At 29.5% G+C, this 24,045-nt stretch overlaps 1 protein-coding gene across 1 annotated transcript in view; it reads right to left on the bottom strand.

Moving 5' to 3' along the window:
• The window catches only part of LOC111633282, a 42,867-nt gene extending 27,293 nt beyond the window's left edge, over positions 1-15,574 (bottom strand). The window contains exon 1 of the mRNA XM_023377819.1: positions 15,275-15,574. Within this exon, the coding sequence (XP_023233587.1) occupies positions 15,275-15,367 (93 nt within the window). The 5' untranslated portion in view covers positions 15,368-15,574. The remainder of the gene's footprint in view (positions 1-15,274) is intronic.
• Between the last annotated feature and the right edge of the window lie 8,471 nt (positions 15,575-24,045).

The following is a 24,045-nucleotide window of genomic DNA, read 5'->3' as shown; positions in this document are numbered from 1 at the left end:
TTTTTAACTATCTGTATCTGTATCTGCGGATATACATTTTTAACTATCTGTATCTGTATCTGCGGATATACATTTTTAACGATCTGGCACATAACTAGTAGTTAATATGTATATAAATTTGGCCATATAATACCTTTATGAAAATTCTGCTATTTAGACTAGCAACTATGTACATCAGCTTGCTATCCAAATTGGATAGCAGTAACAGTATGTGTTCCTATCTCTAATGTTGCCTCATATTATTTATCTGACAGCTAACCCTAAGAACAGTATAATTAGGCTGAGCATAATTTTTCGTACTCTTTGGTTAACAGGACACCAGTCAATCAATGACATCCAATTCATGTTCACGTCTTAATATACGCTCTAATTTAGGTTAAAGCGTATACAAAGTCAATTTGAACATAAACTTACCCTTTTCTTTCAGTTTGTATAAAAGTTATGAAAGCCAGTCATGAATTTAAACAATGAGTGGTATTAAAAACAATTAGCATATTTTCACATTTGTATAATTGCAAAACTGAAATTTCTACTTCTAGTTGTTTATTTTACGTATCACTTGTTATTTTATGTTATTTAGTTGTAAGTTCATTTTTTTGTAAATTGTTCATTAATTCATCATAATTTATACATATTTGAAATTATAAAATAAAACATTGATTTTGCTGAAAATGTAGTGAAAATGACTGGTGTCCTGTTAACTGATGAGTACCTAATTTTTTATGTCATAACAAGATAAGAGAGTGTCTGTGGCTTTCCTAGTAAAATTCCATCAAGAAATGTATGTAAGCATTATTAACAATTTGTCAGTAATTATTTGTAATATTGATTTGGTGGTATAAAAAAGAATACATATATTTTTATAACAGATTTTATTTTCAAAAATATAATAATGAAAAAAATGTTATTTTTCATTATTATATTTTAAAAATAAATATCATATCATATATTTAAAAAAAATATGCTATCAGATTTAATAGTTAGGTTGATGCAGAAGGTTTTTCAGGGTCAAATCAAATATATTTTTCAATAAACTTATTTTAGTTAATAAATTCTTGTCACTCTCAGTTTTATCATGAAACTTATCACATTGAAAGTCACAATTTTGCTTTATATTTAGTATTACTTTCATGGCTTCAATATTTAATCTTGATTTTTCTTTTAATCACAGAAAATTTATGAATGAAAATATTCTTTCTACAAAAGCTGTAGTTCCTGAAAAACAAAAAATTAATTTTATCAAATTGTTGAAATCTTGAAATTCAAAATTCTCTTTATGCATTTCGTGAAATATTTTGACCCATCCACTACATTAATTTTTTCTTCATTCCATTTTTCCAAATGTTTGGTTATTATTGTCTTTATCGTTATCCATTGATCAAATAATCAAATTTTATCTGTTTCTGTTCATGTAATAACTTATATTCCTTAAATTTGCTGTAACTATTCTCTATTTCTTGTCATTTAGACATTTTTCTCAGCAGTATCCATTCAAATTTATGACCTTTATCAATGTAAAATAAACATTTTCTAACAAATCATGAGTTCAAAATATTATAGACAAATATTTAATACACAATTTAGAGAGCTTAGTTTTTTGATTTTCAAAAATGGAAAAAAGTGTAAAGTAAATGGTAGGATGGTTGAAACAGAAAAAAAAGGCATGTGGGTCAGCCTATATATAATATAATAATAAATACATTTTTTTGTAATAAACAATTTCATTTGCAAAATAATAATTTAGAATATTAAAAAAATACATAATTTTGGTAATAATAGTGGTAAAAAATGTTTTGATTAGCAAATTATGTTAATCAAAACAATTTTTACCATTGAATAACCCAGTTTGTTTAATAAAATTATTGATGGAACCTGGCCACTCTGATACTAATGATCAGATTCTCCTGCTATAGACAAATTTATTGATAAGAATTTTCATATATATTCTTTCTGTGATCATTATCAAATAGAGAAATAAATTATTAATGTCAAATTTATAAGATATATTTATGACCTAATAAATTCATTAATAGAATTTCTAAACTATATGAATCTGGTACTAGAAGTAGGTATGTCACCATCTGTTGATAATTATAACGATTAAAGAATTTAACTAACTAAGTTTTCAAAACATGAAAGACAAAATGATATAGAAAAAATTCAAATCCAAACTGTTACATATCAAATGGATAGCATCTATTTGAATGATGGATAAAGGATCGAGTTGAATACAATTGTTCAATAAGTGAATACTTAATATTAACCATATCTAAACAATGCACAAAGAAGCATCGCAGAAAGAATGAATACAATCTACTTGTAGTTAATAGAAATTTTTTTTTGGCAAAAAAGGAATTAAATCAGATTCTAGAGATCTTCCAATATGTAAGCTGGAACTTATGTATAAAAAATCATGCCATTCATACTGATTCTAGATATTGTACTATTAATTGGGCCTAATTATGCAAAAAGCTACCAACCCTCAAATCTACAAAAATAATGGGTTAAAGTTGTGTAAAAATTCAGTATTGTTCAACTTCATTTTACAGGAACAACAAAACCACATACCTAACCTATTGAAGTAATTAATATAAAAAAGTTACTCAAGGCAGGAGGTTAACTGAAAAAGTAGTAGATATTTTTAATGATCCTTGTGTAGCCAGCAACAATTTTCTTCTGATCACACAAATGCACTTTCTCACTCTTATGTACACAGCAATACAGACATGCATATCCTTACATACATATATAAGTATTTGGGTTAGATGGAGCAAAAGATAATTTATATGTACTAATACTAATTGTAAAATTTTCAATTACAAAAATTCAACTCTCCACCTCAATTCTATCACAATACAACAGTCATGCAGTGTCTCTATTTAATAAACTGAATGTTTGGATGTTTAAATTTAGCTTAAGTTATTGTAAAATTATATTCATAGTGAATCTGTGATGGCTAATAAAGCAAAGTATTCACTGTTTAGAACAGTGTTTCCCAACCTTTTTTGTGTTATGCCCCACCTATGCCTTTCTAAAATTCTTATGTCCCCTAGCATATACAGTGACTATATGGTTAACTTAAACTCTGGACGAGTCCATTTTCGAATTGCCGCACTTAACAATCCAATTGCCCCCTGTGGGGCGTGGGCCCCACGTTGGGAAACACTGGTTTAGAATATTTTTTAAAATATTTCATTCCATAAACTTTTTGAATGCACCTTAGTTCTCAAAGATTAGATTTGTAGATTTGATTTTCTTCTTTAAGATAATATCCAAAAGTTCATTTATGTCTATTAACAAATATGTATTTTTAGATATTAACTCACTGTTTTTCCAGAATTTATTACTACTAATTATTCCTAGTGCCTTAAAGTTCCTATAGATCCAAGCACTAAGAATAATGAGAAATATAAATCCTGGAAAAGAAGTAAATGAATATCTGAGTTAGTTCTAGTGTTGCTTATTTTTGTGTTAAATGTATATTTTTTAAGTCCTATCTATAAATGTATCTACATGAGCCTAGTTTAAGCCTACATTTCGAAGAATTGCATCATAATTATTGAGTTGAATGAAAAAGGTTATGTTTATTTTTGAAGAAAATATATATGTTCAGTCAATAATGTAATTTCCATCATTTGTAATAGCCTTCTTTCAACATTCCATAAACCAATGACTGTACTGTACCTGAATAAAAATTTTGTGTTTTTTACTCAAAAAAATTGATTGTATATCATATTTTACTTCTTCAAAACTTTTATATATTTTACTATTTAAATGATTTTGTATAATCTGAATAAATAAAAATTAGAAGGCATTAAGTTGGTGAATAGGATTATTCAATAATTTTTTCTAATTTCTACCTGTAATTTTTCTGCAACTACTGTTTTTGAGTGTCCNTCTTGTTTCCACTTTTATGTTTTGGAATCAAGGGATCTTACAATGTCAAGAAATGCAAAAAACATGCAAAGGATTAAATTTGAACAATTACAATACTTTCCCTTTATTATTCTAACAGCCACGAAAACAAAATTCAATTTTTTATTTTAAAAAAAATAATGAAAAGGAATATATAATGAAAGAATTTTCAGCTCTAAAAATTGCTGTTTATGAAATACTTTTTCAATATATAAAAATTAAAACAAATCCAAGTTTATTTTAATAAAGAAAAATTTATAATAATAAAAAACAAACAAACAATATTATAATACATAATATTTTATTCTTTAGAATAAAATATTATATATTAGTGTCTTTGAAGTATATAAGTCCTTACTCACTTTATATTTAGATGAATAATATTGGCTCATTATCAATATTACAGCAAATTCACAAACTGCAAATTTGAAATACACATACATAATATATGATGAAAGACATTGGCCGTACACAAAATGTTTAGCAGACAGAAAAGAGGGAGGAAGGAGGGAGAGGAGACAGACAGTAGAGAAAGGTAGGATCCCTCTAAACAGCGTACCCTCTATGTTTGATGTTGGTATGCAGTTTTTAGGCTGCAAGGCCTTAGTCCTCCGAAAGGTCTAAAAGAAAATCTTAGTATAGGGAAGACCAATAATTGAGTGCCACCACAAATAGCTAAGTGTAGAAGTTAGTACCAAGTGGCTGCTTTTGAAATACAAAGCAGTCATTAATGGTAATGTTCAAATATATTATATATTCAGATGATATTGACATTAGAAAATTCTTTACAAATGAACACCTTGAAATACAAGGTGATTTTTAAAGTAAGTATCAGCGCTGTGGAGTTGCGTAAAAATCTACCGACTCCAACTCTGAATTTTCCTTACCATTCCGACTCCAACTCCGGCTAAAACACCAAAACTCCACGACTCCGACTCCGACTCCACAGCCCTGCCAGGGCTGTAGAGTCACGTAAAAATCTACCGACTCCGACTTTTCCTTACCATCCAACTCCGGCTAAAACACCAAAACTCCACGACTCCAACTCCACAGCCCTGGTAAGTATCATTTAATCATAAAGTGATGATAATTTATTGTAACAAACCAAACAATCATTGTAATTAATCTAAGCCAGATATTAATATACCAGGCTTAGTGATGTTTATATATATAAATTTATTGTAACTCCAAATCCTTATTTTTACAAAGAAAATAGGTCTTAAACTATCTTTCAACATAAACCCTGTTGATATTGGTAGATGAGCTTTCCAATGAGATCCCTTTGTTGAAGAACTCTACCACTTGTTCCTTGAACCAGTTGGTGACAATCTCATGGGTGATGACATCCATGGTTTACATGGTTTCTGATTTTCATCTTTTCCTGAAATTAAAGAAATTTTTGAGTGAAAAACATGTTTTTTTCACTCAAAAATTTATTTAATTTCAGGAAAAGATGAAAATCAGAAAGTACCAGATCATGATTTACAGTGATTTGTCCAAAATCTCCACCTGAAACCATTACAATTGTTTTGCCATGTTCTGAGCAATGTGAGAATACATATTATCAATAGATGAAACATTAATAAAATAATTATTAAAACTAAAATAAAAAAGTTGTCAAGAGATCTTACATCATTTGCCCAGCACTCAAACAGGAGGTTAAGGAGACACTAGGAAGGAAATCTGATAATTTTCAATAATAATTGAAGTGCAATGAGCAAAGTGAGCAATATTCCTTGGTAGTGACTCAAGTTGACAATTCACTGTAACACATTTTGTAAAGTAATGATTTGACTGATTTGAATAAAGTTTTGCACATTAATAAAGTAACAAAATGGTGTCATGAATGAGACCAAATTTTAAAATTCAATCTAGAATGGAAGATATCGAGGGGGTCAAAAGTTATCCCCATGATAAGTCAATGGGAAAATTTTTCTATTGTAAAAAACAAACAAACAAATGCATGCTAGCCGACATTTGAAATATGACAAAATTCTTACCATTTGACTCTTTTTTTTTTCTTTTTAATTCCAATTTTCTTGAAAAATTGACCATGTATACCTTAACATATATTCATTAACATATTATACCTTGCACAACATTTATTATGTAAGTTAGGGAAGTTTTAGAACAAAGATAAGAATTCACTGTTTATACAGTGACAATTTGTTTTAATTTAGTGCCCCCTAATGAGATCTAACATGAATTCATAAGCTGTCATTACACTTCAGTCAGGGATAAAGTTCTCCTAGTTTCTAAAATTTAGGGAAAAAAAAAATTCTTATTTTTGGGAGTAGAGATGAGTTTTAAAAAAATTGTAAATGCCAATAACAAGTAAAATTTTCATTAAGTCTGACCCCCACTCAATATATGACCCCTTACTCCTTCTATCTTCCCCCTTGACTTATAAAGGTGCTCATCAGCCATATAGAAGTATTCCTACCAAATTTCAAAATTTTGGTCCTGAGATATAAAGCTAAATATAGTGTCAACACATACAAATAATCTTGTTTCCACTTTTATGTTTTGGAATCAAGGGATCTTACAATGTCAAGAAATGCAAAAAACATGCAAAGGATTAAATTTGAACAATTACAATACTTTCCCTTTATTATTCTAACAGCCACGAAAACAAAATTCAATTTTTTATTTTAAAAAAAATAATGAAAAGGAATATATAATGAAAGAATTTTCAGCTCTAAAAATTGCTGTTTATGAAATACTTTTTCAATATATAAAAATTAAAACAAATCCAAGTTTATTTTAATAAAGAAAAATTTATAATAATAAAAAACAAACAAACAATATTATAATACATAATATTTTATTCTTTAGAATAAAATATTATATATTAGTGTCTTTGAAGTATATAAGTCCTTACTCACTTTATATTTAGATGAATAATATTGGCTCATTATCAATATTACAGCAAATTCACAAACTGCAAATTTGAAATACACATACATAATATATGATGAAAGACATTGGCCGTACACAAAATGTTTAGCAGACAGAAAAGAGGGAGGAAGGAGGGAGAGGAGACAGACAGTAGAGAAAGGTAGGATCCCTCTAAACAGCGTACCCTCTATGTTTGATGTTGGTATGCAGTTTTTAGGCTGCAAGGCCTTAGTCCTCCGAAAGGTCTAAAAGAAAATCTTAGTATAGGGAAGACCAATAATTGAGTGCCACCACAAATAGCTAAGTGTAGAAGTTAGTACCAAGTGGCTGCTTTTGAAATACAAAGCAGTCATTAATGGTAATGTTCAAATATATTATATATTCAGATGATATTGACATTAGAAAATTCTTTACAAATGAACACCTTGAAATACAAGGTGATTTTTAAAGTAAGTATCAGCGCTGTGGAGTTGCGTAAAAATCTACCGACTCCAACTCTGAATTTTCCTTACCATTCCGACTCCAACTCCGGCTAAAACACCAAAACTCCACGACTCCGACTCCGACTCCACAGCCCTGCCAGGGCTGTAGAGTCACGTAAAAATCTACCGACTCCGACTTTTCCTTACCATCCAACTCCGGCTAAAACACCAAAACTCCACGACTCCAACTCCACAGCCCTGGTAAGTATCATTTAATCATAAAGTGATGATAATTTATTGTAACAAACCAAACAATCATTGTAATTAATCTAAGCCAGATATTAATATACCAGGCTTAGTGATGTTTATATATATAAATTTATTGTAACTCCAAATCCTTATTTTTACAAAGAAAATAGGTCTTAAACTATCTTTCAACATAAACCCTGTTGATATTGGTAGATGAGCTTTCCAATGAGATCCCTTTGTTGAAGAACTCTACCACTTGTTCCTTGAACCAGTTGGTGACAATCTCATGGGTGATGACATCCATGGTTTACATGGTTTCTGATTTTCATCTTTTCCTGAAATTAAAGAAATTTTTGAGTGAAAAACATGTTTTTTTCACTCAAAAATTTATTTAATTTCAGGAAAAGATGAAAATCAGAAAGTACCAGATCATGATTTACAGTGATTTGTCCAAAATCTCCACCTGAAACCATTACAATTGTTTTGCCATGTTCTGAGCAATGTGAGAATACATATTATCATGGAACAGACACACCTCCTCAGTAATGGTTCTATATAGCAGGGGTGGCCAACAAGTTGATTGCAATCGACCGGTCGATCGCGAAGCCAATTTTGGTCGATCGCTCACGATTTTTTTTGGGTATGACTTGTTCTACCTCTTTTCCCGGTAACAGTTTGGTGGAAACTGCCCACTTTGTCACTGGATGGCATTTTTGTTCTTTTTATCCCGTGAGGTGGGGATCGATTTGTCAGGTCGAATGGTGGAGGATGAGAGGCATCAGCGATATCCGAATAAAAGATACCATTAACAGATCAGTTCATAATCACGTAATAACATAATCAGTACATAATTTGTAAAGAAAAGTTACTTTCCATAGATGGGATTTCTTCTCAAGAAATATCGCTGAGAGAAGCAGCTGCAGCTATTTCGAAAAGTGGAGAGCAAGGCTATACACGCTGTCATTGCAAAAAAAAGTGCTCCACGAATAAATGCAGTTGTAAAAGAAAGGGACTCTTGTGCAATTCAAAGTGCCATAACAATTTAAGTTGTTGCAATAAATAAGATTGTATAACATTAATCACATAATTTATATATAAGTTTATTATTGTATTATTTTCTTTAATGATTTAGAATGTACTGTTTGTTTTAGGTTCAACAGTTTATTTGCATGTGCTACTACTTAAGCTTTCTCCTATTTTCACATATTAAAATGTTGCATTTTTGTCTTAACATAATAAAAATATTTTTTTCAACATTCACCATCAGCACATGATGAATTTGCCAGTGTAAGTGAGAAATAATGATATTTAGCAAATATTTTATACATATACGAAATGACTGTTTGAATGCTGACATTCACCGGAGAATGTTGACATTCGCCAGATATCAGTCATTCACAGTAACATACATAATAAACAATATTGAATATATTTGTGCCAAACAATCATTTGGAACAAATATATTCAATAGTTATTTATTATATATAATTATTGTTGCAAATATATTCAGTATATATACAAGTATCCTTCATATAACACAGTAGTTACATTCTGAAAAAGTGCTGTGTTATGCAAATCTGTGCTATATGAAATAAAGGACTAATGCAAAACATACTATTACATACCAGAAGTTAGCAAAAGTATACTATTCTTTTTTGTTACTAAGAGAAATATGTTTATTAAAGCAATCAATAATTAATTAACAATTGCAATTAAAAGTACTGTATTACATGTTAATATTAATTTTAGTTAAAAGAGGGCATTTTCTTTTTACAAAGAAAGAATAATTCAAAAAGTATAATGGTGCTAGTGGTTTACAGAATTAAAATTGGTGACAATAGAGGTAAAAGCACAATGTGTATTGTGGTTAGCTAAAACAAAATTGCTATAACTCAACAAAAAAATTATCTCAGGAAGTAAAAAGAGACATCACAGTGTCCCTTCAATTTATTCTTGGATGCAGAAATTTAAAGACACGTGTTCAGCATTTGAAAGATTACAATTGCCCATCGAAACTGGTCAAATCTTCAAGTGATGCATTCAAGAATAAATTGAAGGGATACTTTCTGATATTTTTCCACACTTCCTGCAATACTTTCTTTGCATATAGTAATTTTTTTCAGCTAAGCACAATACACATTGTACTTTTCATGTATTGTCACTATTTTTAATTCTGCAAGCAACTATCATCAATACAGACATTTGTAATAAAAAACTTTTTGCATTATTCTTTCTTTTACATTAAGAATTCTTCAAATTTGAACTGGATGAATGTAATAGTAAAATCTCCACCAACCTCAAAATTAGTCCAGCAATTGTTTTTCTTTTACCACAAAATGCATTTCAATAGACCACTTCATTTTTGTGTTATGAGCTTGTATAATAATAAAGATCTTTCTTGGACACTCTGTATTAATATGACACAGTATAGTTTTATATAATTTAGCCGACATTAAAATCGTATCCATGTGGCCTAGTGAGATATATATGTGAAAACTTTACAAAAGTTCAAAGAAAGATTTAAGGTGTGCTCTATTGGAACCCTGTGTAAATATTCCAATATTTGATAATCCACTTTAACTTCCTTTCATGTTTATCATGAAGCCTTTTCTTGAGGGTGTTTGACCAAAGTGTTACTTTAGCATTAGCAGTAATTAAGCTATTAATGTCAGCTAAATCATATAAAATTATTACAGTAAAAAATTTGTGTCTGAGGATACAGTATAGTTTAAATCAGGGGTCCTCAAAGGGATCGATAAGGCATTTTTGTAATTGATTGGAAATGGTTCAATAAAAATTATTAGTCCAATGGATTATTTATATGATGGTTCAAGGTGATGTAAATTTACTTACTATAAATAGATCTTTTCTATGGAAACAGCATGTATGGATTAATTCTCAGTCATTAGATTTATTTATTTATTGTTATTAGCTGTATTAGAAAAAAAGAAAAGGGAGGTCAATAAAAGGTCAAGGAATCCTTGAAGGGGTTGACAGCCAGAGAAGTTTGAGAACCCTGCTTTATATGAAAATGAACAGAAATTAATTAAGAAAAGAATATGCACTGAAATGCAAAGAAGTTTAACAAATTTCTGATTTTTTTCTATAATAATTATCTCAATATTTCTTTTTAAAATCAAATTCTCTAAAAAAATCTTTTTTCATTTTTTGATACCTCTATCTTACATATTTCATCTGTATTACTAATACTTAGTTATTATACTGCAGCTGGTAATGTAACTGGAACAAATATTATGGAGGCCCTAGTGAACATAATATACCGTATTACTTCAAATATAAACCATCCTCAAATTTAAGCCACAGTAGGAGTTTAAAATTGGAAAAGATATTGGGTTGTTCGGAAAGTAAGTTCGTTTTTTTCCGTGGAAAAAAAAACAATATTTTTATAATAAATAAATATTTTATTGAATTATATATCAACCATTTTGGTCAAATATCTGTTGTCATCATTTCTAGTAGTAGCATGATTTCACATTCATAAAAGTTTTGATCGTTGCTTACAAAAAAACTGATCCGAGTGATTTTTGATACAGTAATACCTTGACTTACGTGAATCCGGAGTTACGCAATTTTCAAATCTCATCGATTCGTCTTTTGTTTGAGTGCCACGCAACCCTTGATTACTCACTCCCCCCACACTATTGTTCAGCTTATATGTTCAGACATGTCGCGCGGAATCAACGCATAGCTACAATTTATTTTGTGTTATTTATTTCTGTGTTTGTTATATCTATGGACTTGAGAGACTCTATGTGGTGATTTCTTATAACTGTGAACAAATCAAAAGGCGAGATAAGATTAACGAAAACATTTATTAGCTTACATACATCCGAGTTGGATTTTACATAAATTGCGAAATTATACCCGACTTACGTGGTTATCACTTGGCCCCACCTATCGCATAAGTTTGGGATATTACTGTATTGTCATTTCAAGTAAATGTCTTACAGTTTAAAAAATTTGTATAGACCGGAACAAGTAATAATCTGAGTGTGCTCAATCTGGTGAATATGGTTGGTGTGATAGCATGTCCCATCTAAGTTATAACAGTTTCTGACGAGTTACCAAACTTGTGTGAAATTTGACATTATCGTGGTAAAACACTACACCTGTTTTGTTGATCAATTCTGGCCGCCTTTTCTGTTTGATGATATTACTCAATTTGTTTACTCGATGGCAGTACACTTTCAAATCAATTGTTAAATTGTCTGGTAAAAGCTCCAAAAAAAAATTTCCTTAAAATCCCACCAAAGAGAGCATCTCTCTTTAAGAACATGTGGAACCCATATATCAAGCTTTGAAACGAAACCAATTTGTTTCAAGTAATCATAAACAGTTCAATTTGACAAATTTAATCTCTTAGTGATTTCATGTGTTGTTATTTGGCAGTTTGCTTCAATCAGCACCTTTATTTTTTTTTTTCATTGGCTTCAACTGGTCATCCAGAACATGGTGCATCTTCAATATTGAAATTGCCTGAACGAAATTTTGTAAACCAGTTTTGGCACTGTCTTTCTCTCAACACATCATCTCCATACATGTACCACAATTTTTTTCTTGCTTGAACAGCATTTTGATTTTTTGGTAATAAAAAAGCAAAATATGCCAAAAATGATCTTTCGATCTTCCATATTTGATGGTACACAAAAAATAAACAATTGCACAGAATCACACAAAATTTTTTACAAGTAAGCCTTAAAATGCTAGCTGTCAAACTATATAATGATAATATGGTTTAGAATGAAAATGGGAAAAATACGACTAATCCGTCTAGTGGTAAAAAAAACGAACTTACTTTCCGAACAACCTAATAATAAATGAATTTATATATACAATTTGTATCAATTGCAGGGTATCTTCCTTTTTTTCATTGGCCCCAAGAATGATTTTCTGTCTTTTTTACACTGAAATAACTTTTCCTTTATGGTTCTTGAACAATGCACATTTTTTGTCAACCAAAAATCTTTTACCAGTTGCATGATTTTCAATTTCTTCAGTACACAATATAAATTTTTCTTTTGAATTCAGCATCCTATGTAAACCATTTTTTCATTATTAGTGAGTATGGGTAATAAAAAAATTTAAAATTTGGTTCTACACAGCTGTTATCAAACAGCAACTGGATTAAATCAGAAAAGTGCAAACAGGAAACCACCATATAAACTGCTATCAATGATCGTAATACTATGTGCACACGTAGAGCATAAAGCAAAGACCCAATTGTTGGGGAGCGGGAGATCGGCAGAAATAAGAAGTTAAAATGTTCACTTTGAATTTAAACTATACCCTAATTTTACATCTTAAAAATTGAAATGCAGCTTAAATTTGAGGTAATAAGGTATTTCACTAAAATTTATTTAATAAAAAAAATATTTATAAAATATCTTCAATTAGTTTAACATAACAGTCTCTACAACTTCAATTTAACTTCAATAAGTTAACTTCAATTTTAGCTACACGTTTCTAAGTCTTCACACCTACATGTTTATAAGATATACCTGCAGAACACTCATCAGAAAAAAGCACTAGCCTCTAAATACCATAATTTTTGTACCAACCAAACAAACTGTATTTTGCCTATCATATGTGAAACTATTACATTTATCAAAAAATCAAGAATCCACTGACCAGCCCACATCACTATTGAGATGATGCTTTTGTGTAAACATTCAATCATCCTCTACCATTATGGATGTGTCAGTAGTGCTGTGATGCATAAACACTTAAAATTTTATATAAATATATATATTGTACTGTACATTCATCATATTAAAATTTTTCCTGTACTTATTTGACTTTAACATTTATTTATTTACAAAGATTAAGGAGCTTACTTCCTTTCCAGTTATGCTTCTGATTGCAGTCTATTTTAATATTTTATAAAGAATAAAAAATTTTCAAATTGGCAATTCTTATTAAATATTATTTATCCAAACTAATCCTACATATAGATTTAATTTTATTGTTTTCAGGACAATTTGTAAGCAAATAAATACCAATTTCTACAAATCTAAGAAACTGTATAGGAAAAATAAATTCATAGAAAACAACTACAGCAGAAATACAGGAATCAAATTTTATTTAAGAATTGCAAAATAAAAAAACACATACAATGTTAGAATATGACAATTATTATAAATTAAATAAAACAACAAACAATTTTAGAAATGCTGCTGAATTTCTACAAATCTGATATCTAACTATACATATAAAGGTAGGTAATTTATTTTCAAATACATTTTTCAAGAAAATACAATCTGTAATCTTTTGATTATTTTTTAAACAGTAATTTTTAAGAGAAATTTATTAGCTTTATATAAATAAGATTTCTTGGTCTATCATGGGAAAAATATAAACTTTTATAACAATTAAAAGTATTATTTGTAATGACTAAGATTTTGATAAAAATCTGTTCTTCAGAGCTATAACAATAACATTTTTAAAATATAAAAATTTGCTTCGATCCTCTTAAAAGAAGGACTTAATTCAATAGCTTTCAATTCAAAAAATTAGCTAATAAAAGCTTACAGTTATAATTTATTTCAAAATGCAGTATATCAAGTATCCACAAAAACATTTTTTTTAATAATTTCTTTAATATTAAAAAATAATATTCTCAGACAACAAAAATATATATTTATATTATAAAAATTTTTCCAATATTAAATTTTAAACATCAATTTTACACACATACAAAATAATTATTTTAACATTTCCCGTTGGTATTTTTATCTTTCGTTCGAAATAATTTAAGTAAAATTATTAAATTAGTTTAAAATAATTTACACTTAATATCAGAATTTTTGTTTATCTTTAAATTTTCCAATATTATCCACCAGGGGAAAAGAGGCTGGGGACACTGGAATGATTATTTTTTTTCTTTTTAAAAGATACACACATCCCACTTAACCACATTAAATCATCATCTTGTAATAATTTTGTAGATTTGATTACTTATCTATTTTAACTATTAATTACTGTTTATAAAATCAAAGTTTATTATTATTATTATTATATCTTTTTAAGAATGTCACCTCCATGAAACAAATTACACTGATTTTCCCTACAAATTAAGATAATATTCTTCCTCACTGAATCTCTTAAGTATATAAAATGTAAATATTAATATATTTATACAGTATATATATTAAATATTCAAAAATCTATTTTCCTATAGAGTAATACTAATATATTATTATCTAATTCTTAACATTTCCCTTTTTATATACATAAAATTCTAATCCAGATCACCATCAAACGAAATCAATATATAGGATATTAACTTAAATTTACACACATTTCACCATTTTATCATGAAATTGGGACGATTTTAATTATCCTTTACGAAGGATTTAATTAATATTAAAAAAGGGCAAGTAAAAACATTCATTAAATTTAAAAGATAATTAAGATCAATCGATCGATCGATCATCGATCACCGACAAGAATCCCATTCCGGGAACTTTTGGGGGGACGAAGTGTGTTAAGGTAAAGCAAAACTGTTGCGCCAAATACGTAAATATTTAATAAAAAAATATATACAATTGTCCCATTTTACATCGAAATTAAACGATAAGTTTTTTTAGGGACGATTTATTTTTTAATCCCTAAACGGTACGAAATTCCTGAAGAGGATTTGAAGGGAAGAGACCCGCATTTCGACTGAGCGACCCGTCCCGCTTCGGGACGTATCAACGTTATACACCAACCGAGGAGGAGGGAGATCGGTGGAACGGAAAATTGTATGACGAAACGGTTAAAAAATTTACCTGATGAAGCGACGTTAGATTATTTTCGGGACAGCTGATCTCATCGTTTTCTTCGTTATTCGTTTCTTCCTTGGATGATGTCTCGGCCGCCATTTTCCTCTTTTAAGGTTGTCAACTGACATTGGTTCGTTTCGTACGATGGTTTCTGTTGTTGATTGGTTGTCAGTCGATTGGTTTGCTTCATCCACATCTTTACTAAAAATCCTTCCAGTTCATTCTTATCGAGTAATTTCTCTCTCTCTCTATTTTCCCTTAAGGTTATCGAACCTAACGGTTACGAAAATAAACTTAACGTTTTACTGTCCGATGTAGAGAAAGTTAGTTTTCACTTTCAATCTTTTTTTTTTTCTCCTTTTTTTTCTTAATGTTTTGAGGAAGTTTAAATAAATTTTTCTAGAAATGATCGGNAAAAAAGTGCTCCACGAATAAATGCAGTTGTAAAAGAAAGGGACTCTTGTGCAATTCAAAGTGCCATAACAATTTAAGTTGTTGCAATAAATAAGATTGTATAACATTAATCACATAATTTATGTATAAGTTTATTATTGTATTATTTTCTTTAATGATTTAGAATGTACTGTTTGTTTTAGGTTCAACAGTTTATTTGCATGTGCTACTACTTAAGCTTTCTCCTATTTTCACATATTAAAATGTTGCATTTTTGTCTTAACATAATAAAAATATTTTTTTCAACATTCACCATCAGCACATGATGAATTTGCCAGTGTAAGTGAGAAATAATGATATTTAGCAAATATTTTATACATATACGAAATGACTGTTTGAATGCTGACATTCACCGGAGAATGTTGACATTCGCCAGATATCAGTCATTCACAGTAACATACATAATAAACAATATTGAATATATTTGTGCCAAACAATCATTTGGAACAAATATATTCAATAGTTATTTATTATATATAATTATTGTTGCAAATATATTCAGTATATATACAAGTATCCTTCATATAACACAGTAGTTACATTCTGAAAAAGTGCTGTGTTATGCAAATCTGTGCTATATGAAATAAAGGACTAATGCAAAACATACTATTACATACCAGAAGTTAGCAAAAGTATACTATTCTTTTTTGTTACTAAGAGAAATATGTTTATTAAAGCAATCAATAATTAATTAACAATTGCAATTAAAAGTACTGTATTACATGTTAATATTAATTTTAGTTAAAAGAGGGCATTTTCTTTTTACAAAGAAAGAATAATTCAAAAAGTATAATGGTGCTAGTGGTTTACAGAATTAAAATTGGTGACAATAGAGGTAAAAGCACAATGTGTATTGTGGTTAGCTAAAACAAAATTGCTATAACTCAACAAAAAAATTATCTCAGGAAGTAAAAAGAGACATCACAGTGTCCCTTCAATTTATTCTTGGATGCAGAAATTTAAAGACACGTGTTCAGCATTTGAAAGATTACAATTGCCCATCGAAACTGGTCAAATCTTCAAGTGATGCATTCAAGAATAAATTGAAGGGATACTTTCTGATATTTTTCCACACTTCCTGCAATACTTTCTTTGCATATAGTAATTTTTTTTCAGCTAAGCACAATACACATTGTACTTTTCATGTATTGTCACTATTTTTAATTCTGCAAGCAACTATCATCAATACAAACATTTGTAATAAAAAACTTTTTGCATTATTCTTTCTTTTACATTAAGAATTCTTCAAATTTGAACTGGATGAATGTAATAGTAAAATCTCCACCAACCTCAAAATTAGTCCAGCAATTGTTTTTCTTTTACCACAAAATGCATTTCAATAGACCACTTCATTTTTGTGTTATGAGCTTGTATAATAATAAAGATCTTTCTTGGACACTCTGTATTAATATGACACAGTATAGTTTTATATAATTTAGCCGACATTAAAATCGTATCCATGTGGCCTAGTGAGATATATATGTGAAAACTTTACAAAAGTTCAAAGAAAGATTTAAGGTGTGCTCTATTGGAACCCTGTGTAAATATTCCAATATTTGATAATCCACTTTAACTTCCTTTCATGTTTATCATGAAGCCTTTTCTTGAGAGTGTTTGACCAAAGTGTTACTTTAGCATTAGCAGTAATTAAGCTATTAATGTCAGCTAAATCATATAAAATTATTACAGTAAAAAATTTGTGTCTGAGGATACAGTATAGTTTAAATCAGGGGTCCTCAAAGGGATCGATAAGGCATTTTTGTAATTGATTGGAAATGGTTCAATAAAAATTATTAGTCCAATGGATTATTTATATGATGGTTCAAGGTGATGTAAATTTACTTACTATAAATAGATCTTTTCTATGGAAACAGCATGTATGGATTAATTCTCAGTCATTAGATTTATTTATTTATTGTTATTAGCTGTATTAGAAAAAAAGAAAAGGGAGGTCAATAAAAGGTCAAGGAATCCTTGAAGGGGTTGACAGCCAGAGAAGTTTGAGAACCCTGCTTTATATGAAAATGAACAGAAATTAATTAAGAAAAGAATATGCACTGAAATGCAAAGAAGTTTAACAAATTTCTGATTTTTTTCTATAATAATTATCTCAATATTTCTTTTTAAAATCAAATTCTCTAAAAAAAATCTTTTTTCATTTTTTGATACCTCTATCTTACATATTTCATCTGTATTACTAATACTTAGTTATTATACTGCAGCTGGTAATGTAACTGGAACAAATATTATGGAGGCCCTAGTGAACATAATATACCGTATTACTTCAAATATAAACCATCCTCAAATTTAAGCCACAGTAGGAGTTTAAAATTGGAAAAGATATTGGGTTGTTCGGAAAGTAAGTTCGTTTTTTTCCGTGGAAAAAAAAACAATATTTTTATAATAAATAAATATTTTTATTTTGTAGATTATAGTTAAGATATAATTCGTTTAATACAGTTTAATTAAATGTAGATTAAATTAAATTATATGATTTAAAACTGAGTAGTGATAAGAATGAACCAATCGACGTTAAAAAAAAAATTAAGTCATCAAGAGCAATTATTTATTGTGACATCGTCACAATGCCGGGCTGCAATTTTAATCGTATGTTTAATTTATTTAATTTAAAATATGCTTTTCACCTCAAATTAGTACTCTAGTGTCTTGCCCCTGTACATCATACTTTTTCTTTAACAATTGAGTCGTGCCGGTCATCTATTTAACACCTTTCAAGGGAAAAGTTTTGAATTGAAATAACATGACTATCAGTTTGCAATGGATACAGTTAATCGGGGTCTCCTGCCCCTATGGTTTCCATATCTGGTCTCATTTTTTATCTATCTAATTCTGTTCTTGAGATTAAGGAACGACGGACGGACGGACGGACGACAGGGGATTTATTGGTCTATAATTTTTTTCAAATTGCAGCCTTGTCTCTTCGGACTCATAGCAACGCGAAGCAAGTTGCTAGATTTCTGTTAAGAACAAGTATATTTAAAATTAAAAAATATAAACTGATTGTAAAACGGAAAAAATGTAAAATGTAGAAAATAAACCAGTAGACATGGGAGTTATTTTCCACACATACCGGGTTATTCCATGTACAATTATATTAAATTCTAAAATTAGGTTTTTCTTTTTAATTCTTCCTCTGTAGGTGTTTAAAGGATCTTTGTAAAAGCCCCATTAAGAATACTGTTATTTCACCATGGGGTAGTCTAATCGGATGATGAGAAATGAGACTAGATATAGTCTACTTTTTTTAGCGGGCGGATAGCTATGGAAGTTAAGGCATCAACCCTGAGGAACTCTGGACGTATCCGAGCAGATCGAAAAATTCCAAGAATTTTTTATGGGCAGTCTGTTCCAGATATACCAGGCTCCATCCCTCACTGAAAATTGCTAAGTGTAATTGGTTTCGAGTTTGTCCCTGATCAATGGGCTGGCCGTGCAGTTTTTCGAGTTTTCTTCGCGTGTCTAAGCCTAGGATCGCACATGAGAATTTCTGTTGTCTAGAAAATAGCATGTACCGTACGTTTCTAGGCTAACATCTAAATAGCGGCCATTTTTCTATAGAAGAGTCCTCTCGGAAGTTCGCTCATGTGTTGCCTTATTCCAAAACTAAATCATTCTTTTTAACATGTAAATCCTTGACTATGTAGATTTTGATCTAATTAATACTCTCGAAAATATTTATAAAACATTAATAATTATAATTACATGTGAACGTGTTAGATATGAGTTATGATTTGTTTAGCAATATATTTTTAAAATACATATTTAATATTTAATTAATGAATAGAAAATCATTTTTTTAAATGTAAACTAACGTTAATAAAGATATTTTTAAAATGAAATTTCACAAATGAGTCATAAAATTAAATGATTTTTCAAAATATTTTATCGCATATATATATGTTTAAAAATATTAAATCAAATTTTTATTATTAAATTTGTCTGTCATTGCTTACAGACGATTTTTTTATATCACGCAGTCCACTTCGAAAACTCAAGTATTTATACATATTCATTATAGAGCAATGCAATTCTTGGCTTATTTCTGAATTTACTTTGTGGAGGTCGTATATTCCATTGTCAAAGTAAAAATACTCTTCTTCTATTCAAACACACTCGTAACGTCTTTTTTTGCAGAACAATTTGTCTTCCATTCATAATTTCTCGTAGGGTAAACTCAAGCTAAATTAATGTGTGAAAAGATCTTTATCTTGCGTATAACAAATATTTCATGTCGTTATAAAAATTATAATAATCGGCAAGAGTATAACTGCACTAATCTCAGCACTGTAAAAGGCTCTTCTGTGTGGTTTTGGATCAGATTCGAGATGTTTTCATTCTGGACTAATTTCTCACAAGTCAGATTGTTGCCTTTACGCAAGAACAGATTAGAAAAAAATGCAACGAGTTACATAACTTTCCGGGCAGGAGTTAAAATTATGTATGGTGTCATCTGTTATAAAATTTTATTTTAACTTTTTTATATTATTAATTATTATAAAATGGCCAAAAACTTAATTTTGAGGGTAGAGACGAGTTTTTTAAAAAATTGTAAATTCTAATAACCAGTAAAAATCTTCATTAAGTTTGACCCCACTCGAAATATGACACGACGTCCCTTTATCTCTTCACCCCTCGACCTTTATTCCAACCTTTATTTACTCTTCACCCTAACCACCAAAATTCAATAACAATAATGCCTCTGCAAACTTCCCTGAAAAATTTCATAAATTTTCGACAAGAGGCACAGAGATTATTTTAAGCTGCACAAAATCGTGCTCCCATACAAACATTAACATCCATACATAGGCTACATACAGAAAAATCCCCACCTCCATTTTTTGCATTTCTCGATGTTTCAAGCCCAAATCCCGAGTCCAAAAAGATATTGGATGGTTATTTTTTGACCAATCGCCATATTTTCCCTCTGTTATATAATATATAACAACGGGAAAGTAAAACCGAAAAATTTTGCAAATGGTTAATACAGATTTGTCGTATTGTTGTAACTTTTTGTAACTGTTAAATCTATCTCCCCTGTTTAGGCGGAATTTTTTCATCTTAGTATTTTTTAAAATACTTTCTAAAATAACTATTATTATATTCAGATCTATGGGTGGAAGAAGAATTTGTTTTTATCCGATATTCTCAGATATTTTCTGAATATTAATTGTTTTGTGTAGACTTACAATCTCAGAAAACAGATAACAGAAGAAACTTATACATAGATCGGCTTTAGCCTGTATGGATGATTTTGGATGTAAAAATGAACGAATTTATTTTTAATATACGTGCCAGTAAAATACGATTCTGTAAACATATTGATGTAAAAATCTTCCACAGTCATTTTACAAATGATTTGTTTAATTTTCATGTCACGATATATTGAAATTCTCATGTCATCGAAAACACCATGCTTACGTAATCAAATTGAAGTAATAGCTTAACGTTATTGCGCCACTTATTTACTTTCGAGGCTCTTGAGGTTTGACAGCAGGTGGGAGATCTATCACTTTCTTTTATTTTTACTCTTTCCTCCCTATGGGCGCTAAGAGGGCCTTTTAATCAAACCCAACGACCAGACATACAATAGAGAAACTGGTTGTGAGGAACGGAATCCGACATATCCGAGGCAGACTTCCGAAAAATTCTTGGAGTTTTCTGACCCATCCGGGGTCCTCCAGAGCGGATGATAGATGCTTAGATGCTAGGCCATACAGCCTGAAAGATCTAGTGCAGGGGTGGCCAAACCGTGGCGCATGCGCCAAACTTGGCGCATTGGACGATTACAAGTGGCGCTTTAGTCAGTTCTGAGCAACATTGCCAGATTTGGCTTCTTTGCAATTAAGAATATTACATAGAAAATTAATTTTTTATAGTCTGTCTTGGCAAGTTCATTTGTTGCACAATTCNCAGTACCTTTTATTTTTTTTTCATTGGCTTCAACTGGTCATCCAGAACATGGTGCATCTTCAATATTGAAATTGCCTGAACGAAATTTTGTAAACCAGTTTTGGCACTGTCTTTCTCTCAACACATCATCTCCATACATGTACCACAATTTTTTTCTTGCTTGAACAGCATTTTGATTTTTTGGTAATAAAAAAGCAAAATATGCCAAAAATGATCTTTCGATCTTCCATATTTGATGGTACACAAAAAATAAACAATTGCACAGAATCATACAAAATTTTTTACAAGTAAGCCTTAAAATGCTAGCTGTCAAACTATATAATGATAATATGGTTTAGAATGAAAATGGGAAAAATATGACTAATCCGTCTAGTGGTAAAAAAAACGAACTTACTTTCCGAACAACCTAATAATAAATGAATTTATATATACAATTTGTGTCAATTGCAGGGTATCTTCCTTTTTTTCCTTGGCCCCAAGAATGATTTTCTGTCTTTTGTACACTGAAATAACTTTTCCTTTATGGTTCTTGAACAATGCACATTTTTTGTCAACCAAAAATCTTTTACCAGTTGCATGATTTTCAATTTCTTCAGTACACAATATAAATTTTTCTTTTGAATTCAGCATCCTATGTAAACCATTTTTTCATTATTAGTGAGTATGGGTAATAAAAAAATTTAAAATTTGGTTCTACACAGCTGTTATCAAACAGCAACTGGATTAAATCAGAAAAGTGCAAACAGGAAACCACCATATAAACTGCTATCAATGATCGTAATACTATGTGCACACGTAGAGCATAAAGCAAAGACCCAATTGTTGGGGAGCGGGAGATCGGCAGAAATAAGAAGTTAAAATGTTCACTTTGAATTTAAACTATACCCTAATTTTACATCTTAAAAATTGAAATGCAGCTTAAATTTGAGGTAATAAGGTATTTCACTAAAATTTATTTAATAAAAAAAATATTTATAAAATATCTTCAATTAGTTTAACATAACAGTCTCTACAACTTCAATTTAACTTCAATAAGTTAACTTCAATTTTAGCTACACGTTTCTAAGTCTTCACACCTACATGTTTATAAGATATACCTGCAGAACACTCATCAGAAAAAAGCACTAGCCTCTAAATACCATAATTTTTGTACCAACCAAACAAACTGTATTTTGCCTATCATATGTGAAACTATTACATTTATCAAAAAATCAAGAATCCACTGACCAGCCCACATCACTATTGAGATGATGCTTTTGTGTAAACATTCAATCATCCTCTACCATTATGGATGTGTCAGTAGTGCTGTGATGCATAAACACTTAAAATTTTATATAAATATATATATTGTACTGTACATTCATCATATTAAAATTTTTCCTGTACTTATTTGACTTTAACATTTATTTATTTACAAAGATTAAGGAGCTTACTTCCTTTCCAGTTATGCTTCTGATTGCAGTCTATTTTAATATTTTATAAAGAATAAAAAATTTTCAAATTGGCAATTCTTATTAAATATTATTTATCCAAACTAATCCTACATATAGATCAGGGGTCCTCAAAGGGATCGATAAGGCATTTTTGTAATTGATTGGAAATGGTTCAATAAAAATTATTAGTCCAATGGATTATTTATATGATGGTTCAAGGTGATGTAAATTTACTTACTATAAATAGATCTTTTCTATGGAAACAGCATGTATGGATTAATTCTCAGTCATTAGATTTATTTATTTATTGTTATTAGCTGTATTAGAAAAAAAGAAAAGGGAGGTCAATAAAAGGTCAAGGAATCCTTGAAGGGGTTGACAGCCAGAGAAGTTTGAGAACCCTGCTTTATATGAAAATGAACAGAAATTAATTAAGAAAAGAATATGCACTGAAATGCAAAGAAGTTTAACAAATTTCTGATTTTTTTCTATAATAATTATCTCAATATTTCTTTTTAAAATCAAATTCTCTAAAAAAATCTTTTTTCATTTTTTGATACCTCTATCTTACATATTTCATCTGTATTACTAATACTTAGTTATTATACTGCAGCTGGTAATGTAACTGGAACAAATATTATGGAGGCCCTAGTGAACATAATATACCGTATTACTTCAAATATAAACCATCCTCAAATTTAAGCCACAGTAGGAGTTTAAAATTGGAAAAGATATTGGGTTGTTCGGAAAGTAAGTTCGTTTTTTTCCGTGGAAAAAAAAACAATATTTTTATAATAAATAAATATTTTATTGAATTATATATCAACCATTTTGGTCAAATATCTGTTGTCATCATTTCTAGTAGTAGCATGATTTCACATTCATAAAAGTTTTGATCGTTGCTTACAAAAAACTGATCCAAGTGATTTTTGACATTGTCATTTCAAGTAAATGTCTTAC

This window comes from Centruroides sculpturatus, unplaced genomic scaffold, assembly GCF_000671375.1.
Source record: "Centruroides sculpturatus isolate CEXI.00-Female unplaced genomic scaffold, Cexi_2.0 scaffold579, whole genome shotgun sequence".
In the NCBI taxonomy this organism is placed as follows: domain Eukaryota; kingdom Metazoa; phylum Arthropoda; class Arachnida; order Scorpiones; family Buthidae; genus Centruroides; species Centruroides sculpturatus.
The sequence above is the reverse complement of the archived record's forward strand: the minus strand, read 5'-3'. Positions and strand labels throughout refer to the sequence as shown.